The sequence below is a fragment of the Salvelinus fontinalis genome, chromosome 11 (assembly GCF_029448725.1).
Source record: "Salvelinus fontinalis isolate EN_2023a chromosome 11, ASM2944872v1, whole genome shotgun sequence".
Taxonomy (NCBI): Eukaryota; Metazoa; Chordata; class Actinopteri; order Salmoniformes; family Salmonidae; genus Salvelinus; species Salvelinus fontinalis.
Genome location: NC_074675.1, coordinates 27,237,621 through 27,245,641, shown reverse-complemented (window position 1 = coordinate 27,245,641; position 8,021 = coordinate 27,237,621). Strand labels below are relative to the sequence as shown.

Sequence of the window (8,021 nt, the reverse complement as noted above, 5' to 3'; positions counted from 1 at the left end):
TCTATGTTATCTGTTTCTATGTTGGTTTTGGGTTACCTGGTATGGCTCTTGATTAGAGGCAGGTGGTTTGCATTTTCCTCTAATTAAGAGTCATATTTAGGTAGGGCATTCTCACTGTTTGTTTGTGGGTGATTGTCTCCTGTGATGTCTTTCGTCGTTGTCGATGTGTTTTCACTTACGGGACTGTTTGGCTGTTCGTATGTTTCGATGTAACGTTCCTGTCCGTGAGTTTACGTTTGTGATGTGAGTTTATGTTCAGGTTCCGTTCTACGTCGTTTTGTTATTTTGTAGTTTTGAAAGTGTTTTGTTTTGTTTCGTGGCTGTCTCATTTATAATAAAGATGGCATATTTCCCTGAACCCGCATTTTGGTCAGAAGATCCTTCTCTCCTCACCTCATCCGAGGATGAGGAAAGCGACAGCCTTAACACGTGACAACAATACACAAACTTAAACTACAATACACAAAAACACAAAGAAATACATGTCCACTATAATAGAATCACCGCTTTCAGAATATATATATATTTTACTGCTATTATTAGTCGTTATTGCACAACAACTATAAACAGTTAATGCAACAATAGAATACAATGGCTATAACTTAAAGGCCCAGTGCAGTCAGAAATGTGATTATCTTGTGTTTTATATATATTTCCACACTATGAGGTTGGAATAATACTGTGAAATTGTGAAAATTATGATAATGCCCTTTTAGTGTAAGAGCTGTTTGAAAACACCGCCTGAAATTTCAGCCTCTTTTTGGTGGGATGGAGTTTTGCCCTTCCATGGTGACATCACCATGTGGTCAATTAGTTAATAGACCAATAAGAAAGAGAGTTACAAACCTCTTTGCCAAAACAGCAAATGTTCAGTTTTCCCCTCCCCACTCAGACCACTACCAGACAGTGCTACCAAAATGATTGCTTGAGAAAATACCCATTTACTAAGGTCTTTAGTTTCTTTTTGACTATTTTAATTGAAAACAATCACAGTAAGGTACTTAATTGTTACCCACAAATGATGTTATATTGAGATAAAAATGGATGCACTGAACCTTTAATAAAAAAAGTAATGTAAGCCTTAATCTTTTGAAAATAAAAGTTTCTAATGCATGCACGCATCCGCACACACACACACACACACACACACACACACACACACACACACACACACACACACACACACACACACACACACACACACACACACACACTGTCAGCATCAGTGGTGTATAGGTGAGGACGGAGTCAAGCGCAGGAAACAGAACTGAGTAAAAATAACGTATTTTACTCGGGAAAAATAAACAGTACAATAAATCCACGTAGGGATAACAAATTCTAACACACAAGACTAACAGGAACAATCACGCACAAAACATAATGAGAACCAGAGGGTTAAATAGGGAAATAATAATAACGTAATGGGAACCAGGTGTGTACAATCAAGACATAACAAATGGAAAAAGAAATGTGGATCGGTGGCAGCTAGAAAGCCGGTGACCGACTTGCCAAAACTATAGTTTGTTAACAAGAAATTTGTGGAGTGGTTGAAAAACAAGTTTTAATGACTCCAACATAAGTGTGTGTAAACTTCCGACTTCAACTGTATACAGTACCAGTCAAAAGTTTGGACACACCTACTCATTCAAGGGTTTTTCTTTATTTTTACTATTTTTCACATTGTAGAATACTAGTGAAGACATCAAAACTATGAAATAACATATATGGAATCAAGTAGTAACCAAAAACATGTTAAACAAATGAAGAATTATTTTATATTTTTGTTCAAAGTAGCCACCCTTTGCCTTGATGACAGGTTTGCACACTCTTGGCATTCTCTCAACCAGCTTAATGAAGAATGCTTTTCCAACAGTTCCCACATATGAAGCAGTTCCCGCATATGCTAAGCGCTTGTTGGCTGCTTTTCCTTCACTCTGCGGTCAATTAGGCCTGGCTTGCAGTCAGCGTTCCAATTCAACCCAACGGTGTTCATTGGGGTTAAGGTCAGGGCTCTGTGCAGGCCAGTCAAGTTCTTCCACACCGATCTCAACAAGCCATTTCTGTATGCACCTCCCTTTGTGCACAACGGCATTGTCATGCTGAAACAGAAAAGGGTGGCAGCGTAGCCTAGCCTAGAGCGTTGGACTAGTTACCGAATGGTTGCAAGATCGAATCCCTGAGCTGACAAGGTAAAAATCTGTCGTTCTGCCCCTGAACAAGGCAGTTAACCCACTGTTCCTAGGCCGTCATTGAAAATAAGAATTTGTTCTTAACTGACTTGCCTAGTTAAATAAAGGTACAAATAAAAACTGTTGCCACAAAGTTGGAAGCATAGAATCTTCTAGCATGTCATTGTATTCTGTAGTGTTAAGATTTCCCTTGACTGAAACTAAGGGGCCTAGCGTGAACCATGAAAAACAGCCCCAAACATGACGGTGCCATGATTAAAGTCACTGAGCTCTTCAGTACTGCCATTATCCTGCCAATGTTTGTCTGTGGAGATTGGCTGAAATAGCTGAATCCACAAATTTTAATAGCTGTCCACATACTTGTAAATATATACAATTGTATATATGAGATCAACAAAGGGTGAAGATTACAATCATGAGAAAGTAAACAAATAGTGTAGGGCGTGATGAAATTTAACAGTAACATCTAGGCCTATCTACAGAATGTACATGTGTAAGATGCAGAGGATGCAGAGGGTTCTATATCTATGGAAGGCGCAGCCTATGACCACATCCTGTTCAGCTCACAGTACTTCCTGGAAATGAGAAGGGTGGGCTTCCCGGCGTCCAAACGTGATCTTGTCATACAGAGTCTGCGGCTACACGTGACAGACAGTCAAGAAGAAACTGTTTCAGCATCAAGAAAGGTATAGACTATTCTCAAAGTAGACAGCATAGTCTTCCATTCAATCACAGACATTTTACCATTATGACCATTTATATCTTACCTTGTTCAATCTTGGGATAACCAGATCATTGACAGTCTCATAGATGGATATTGGGTTTACCTGACTGTTTGATCTTGTCTGGAATCAAAATACAGCCCATTACAATACAATACATACAGCTTCCACACACTCAGATACATAATAACGTCAATGCATACTTACATCTCTACTTTTTGTGTTGTCCATAACATCAGCATATATTGTGTTGTCAGTTAGATCTTCTGTGTTTTATAAGAACAAAATATCAACCAATCAGAAACATTTTAAAGAGGGTATCAACAAACATACCCAGGAATGAATAAACAACACTCATAACGGGTTTCACTCTTTTACCAATTTTTAGTAAATCCCCAAATTGAAAACAAAATCCTATCAGCTGAAGAATACTTCTAGAACCACCAGAAATGTCAATTTAAGTATAGTGGAGGCCCCTAAGCTGTACATACCTGTGTTACTTCGGCCCCTGCAGTAGCACACTGCCACAGTTACAGTGAGGATCAGCACCACAGCGCCTCCCACTGATACTCCGATGTAGATGGAATACCACGCCTGTCCTGTCACTTATTGTACACCACACATGATTAGACTATACAATATGATAACGACTACAGGGCTCTATGTCTTATACAGGTAACTGCCAAAATAAAGGAAACCCTTGAGTAAATGACAGATACAAAGTAAAATGAAACCAGGTGCTTCCACACAGGTGTGGTTCCTTAGTTAATTAAGCCATTAACATCCCGTCATGCTTAGGGTCATGAATAAAAATGCCCAGTTGCGGGCCTCCCGAGTGGCGCAGTGGTCCTGTGGTGGGCCGGGCGCAATGCACACCGACACGGTCGCCAGGTGTTCGGTGTTTCCTCCGACACATTGGTGTGGCTGGCTTCCGTGTTAAGCGGGCATTGTGTCAAGAAGCAGTGTGGCTTGCCTGGGTTGTGTTTCGGAGGATGCACGGCTCTCGACCTTTGCCTCTCCCGAGTCTGTACGGGAGATGCAGCGATGGGACAAGGCTGTAACTACCAATTGGATAGGACAAAATTGGGGCTAAAAAGGGGTAAAAAAAATATTAAAAAATGTGGCCATTATTTTGGCTACCATGACTAGAAGAAGAGATGTCAATGACTTTGAAAGAGGGGTCTCAATGGATTATAGGGGGTTTAAAAGGTGTGTGTGTGTGTCTCAGTCACCAGGTCTCATCCCAATTGAACACTTATGGGGGATTCTGGAGTGGCGTCTGAGACAGCGTTTTTCACACACCATTTGAAACCCCGAGCCGGAAAGAAGTGTCTGCTAAATGATGTAAACGTAATCAAAAGTGTTACATATTCTACTTGACAACATAAGTGTATAAGCACACTGAAAAGTGAATAGAAGGGATTATTATGTTATCTAGGTACCTGGGGTGGTTGTGTCATTACTACACTTTACTGTTGCAGAGGCAGTTTTCCAACTGACCAGGTTGGAGGCGTTGCACTTTACACTGATGTCTCCCTCTGCTGGTGAGAGAGAGAAGTGAATCTGCTGGGTGTGCCCGTACATCTCATTGTCTCTCTCCCAGGTGTAGGTAATGTTCAGGTAGCGGGACACGTTGCACACCAGCCGTACCGTACAGGACTGGTTGGCCAATAGCTTGATGTCTGTCTGGATTGCTATCTTCAATATAGGCTCTGAGAGAGAGAGAGAGAGAGAGAGAGAGAGAGAGAGAGAGAGAGAGAGAGAGAGAGAGAGAGAGAGAGAGAGAGAGAGAGAGAGAGAGAGAGAGAGAGAGAGAGAGAGAGAGAGAGAGAGAGAGAGAGAGAGAGATGTAATCAGTCGTCAACGAGATGTTACCAGAGTGTAAGACAATGGATGGAATATGTCATTAACACTATAGTCATAGAAAAGGAAACAAACTACAAACTGACAGCGGCCTACCCTGAACCTGCAGAGTGACAGCCTTAGTGGGAATCTGCTTGTCTGTTTCAGCAACAACTAGAAATTCCCCTGAGTCTTGCAGAGTCAGTTTCCTAATTGTTAAACTGAAGTTAATGACATTCATCTCTAGTCTCCCATCGAACTGGGATCCTGGTGAATATACAACTTTTGAGTTGAATTCTGCAATATTCTTTCCTCTGTACTTCCACTGCATTATGGTGACATTTTGCCCCTCTAAGTCTGCAGGCATCTCCACGGATTCCCCTACTGTCTTGTGGAACAACGAGTATGACGAAACACCCACACCTGAAACACAAAAATTGACATTAGCATTCTGACACCAATCAATGGTTACACTTTACATTTCAGTGCACTTACTACTGTGTAATTATTCATGTAAGTACGGTATAGCAAGTATTGTAATTACTCATTGTTACACTGTAATACTTGTTACAGTGTGCCTACATGAATAATTACACAATAATACACTGCAATGCAAAGTCCTACCTAATCAATAATAGATAATAATGGATAGGATTTATACAGCCCATTTCCAGGTTTCATTTATGCTGTACGTGGAACTTAGCATATTTTCACTTTATATCTTTATGTATCTGAGTGTTTGGGTCCTTTTTTACTTCATTGAAGTCCACTCCTCCCCCACATTCAGCAGAACAGGATGAGATGACAGGAAAAGAGAAGCGGTGGTGGATCTGATAACCCCTCCTCAGCTCACAAGTACAAATACCATTGTGTTTACTGTGTAATTATTCACCAGAAATACATCATATACTGCATGGGCAACATTATAATTACATATCAGTCTGACGTAATGTTTTATAAACCCTTACACCAAAAAATCCTCTGTCATGAATTAAGACAAAATAAAGTTACAACTCAATGAGGTGTGGTATTTAGGGCATAACTGCAGTTATCCTAGTCCTGCAGAGTATCTTATTATGTAATAAAAACAATAATTTGGTAGTCCCATATCGCCTTAAATGTAATGAATGACAGCCTTTAGGCACAGGGGCGTGAGATTTGTTGCGTTCTAGAAGCACTGCAACAACTGCCGACCCAACCACACCATTGGCACTCATTCTAAACTGCAGAATCACTTCATCATGATATGTTGCTAAATATAGGTATTATGTAGGTGTTATCACACAGATATTAAGCAAACGATTCTAAATACCCAACCAATCACTGATGACTAGGCATTCTACAGGCAACACACACCGTTGCAAAGACCAACAAGGAAGTTAGAGAAAGCTGACGGTTTTACTAACTTTGTATGCAATAGATACAAAGCATGAATAGGAGAAAGTATTTAATTTTTTTTTACAAAACTTACCATAGTGGAGTTTGGAGAGTAGGAGAAGGAGTATTCCCAGGTTGGAGAAGCAGGTGAAGGGACCACCAGACATCTCTTTAAGGTGTTGTACGACTGTTTCCTCTGGCTGTATGTCCTTATCTATCACTGTCACTGGTAGCTAGCAGTTGACTATCCAAAACACACAGAGAAGAAAGAGTAGAGAAAGAGCAGAGACCTCCTTTTGACGAGGGCTGCTGTTTTATAAAAAGATTTCCCGTATGAGGCGTGCGTGTTATTTGGGGTTTGGCGCTGTATTGATCTGTCTGATGGTGGTGGTTTTTGGAGCATGTGTTTCCTAGCTGCTGCTGGTTTTGTGGTTAACGGTCATGGTGTTTCACAGATACCGGTAGCTTTGATACTTTATGAGCTGACCACTCAAAGTTGCGGAAAGGAAAAAGGAGGGAGACAGAAAGAGTGAGACAGAAAGAGGAAGAGAGGGGGGGTTAGAGAGAGCGAAAATATCATAACAGTGTGTGTGCATTTTCATCCAGGCTTCATATACCTGCAGAAGTGTTTGCATGACTTCTTCTGCATGCTCATAGGTCAGTGTGGCTGAGGGAAATGAAACACCTGCCAACTTTCTCGGAAAGTAGTGGGTCCCTGGTTACTGATAAATCCCCTCTTCTACTTGGAATTCAACACAGTAATGGAAATATTCAATGCTGTTTCTGTGTAAATACCACACCTTGGCTCATGAGTCTAACCTTTGCTTACTTGGAAGACCGCTATGCAATCGTAGACATGCATGTCCACAATTCAATATTAAAAAGGAACTCCCGCAGAGTATATGACGTCATAGAATTGAGAAGAACTGTTATTTTCAGGCACACCCTTCCCCCCCAAAATCATTCTGAAACTCGCGGTGGGTCTTCAGCTGATGGGGTAAGGCATTTTAACTTTGTTAATGGGGCCTTAATGTTATATTCTTAAAGATTCAATGGGTATATATAATTAAGTCCAAAAATTGATGTAGAAATAGCAGATTGCCCCTTTAACTCACACATTGTGGAGCCTGAGATCTATACTAGGCTGAAAGGAGATTTGACCAAATTAGGTTGTATGGAAAAGTTGATGATGATGACAATATCTATTTACTGTAAGAAAGCACTCATGCCATCTGGTGGATAAAAAAAATCGCTTTTTAAAAAAGCACAATGCAAAGATAATGTAAAAGTACAGGCCATTAGAAGAAAACGTGAATAATACTTGTAACATTTTGGAAATTCATGTACAAATATGTCATTCTATCATCTGAATGACAGACATAAAAAAGATCTGAATGACAGACAACAAAACAATACAACTCAATACACAATACAAAGCAGATACAATTACTGTAGCTGCAGATAAGATCCATCATCATTACACCATATAATTCAACAAAGCTGTTACAGTGAAACACAATTAAATCATGCTTAAATACAATATATCTGTTGGTAAAAAAAAATCCTTAATGTACAAGGTGCTATTGTGTGTGTGTGTGTGTGTGTGTTTGTGCTTGTGTGTGTGTTTTTGTGTTTGAGTCTGTGTGTGTGTGTGTTTGTGCGTGTACGTTGAGCATGCATAATCCATGTTCCCGGGTTCCTTCTGCTCCTCCTCTGAAGATGTGTCCCTCCATCCCTCCATCCCTCCATCCCTCTATCCTTCCATCTTTAAATCCCTCCATCCCTCCACCCTGGCATCCTTCCATCCCTACATCCATCCCTCCATCATTCCATCCCTCCATCCCTAAAAAAATATATATTTCTATTCAGCCATCCTTTTATCCCTCCATCC

General features: G+C 40.5%; 1 protein-coding gene across 1 annotated transcript; it reads right to left on the bottom strand.

Annotated features, from left to right (window-relative positions):
- Nucleotides 1–1,268: 1,268 nt before the first annotated feature.
- On the bottom strand, nt 1,269–6,570 carry LOC129865407 (signaling lymphocytic activation molecule-like). The gene is made up of 7 exons (XM_055938190.1): nt 6,225–6,570; nt 4,871–5,176; nt 4,354–4,623; nt 3,403–3,516; nt 3,119–3,177; nt 2,957–3,034; nt 1,269–2,827 (listed from the first exon to the last, which is right to left on the bottom strand). Exons 1-7 carry the CDS (start codon nt 6,295–6,297, stop codon nt 2,753–2,755), a joined length of 975 nt encoding a protein of 324 aa, XP_055794165.1. The 5' UTR covers nt 6,298–6,570; the 3' UTR covers nt 1,269–2,752.
- Between the last annotated feature and the right edge of the window lie 1,451 nt (nt 6,571–8,021).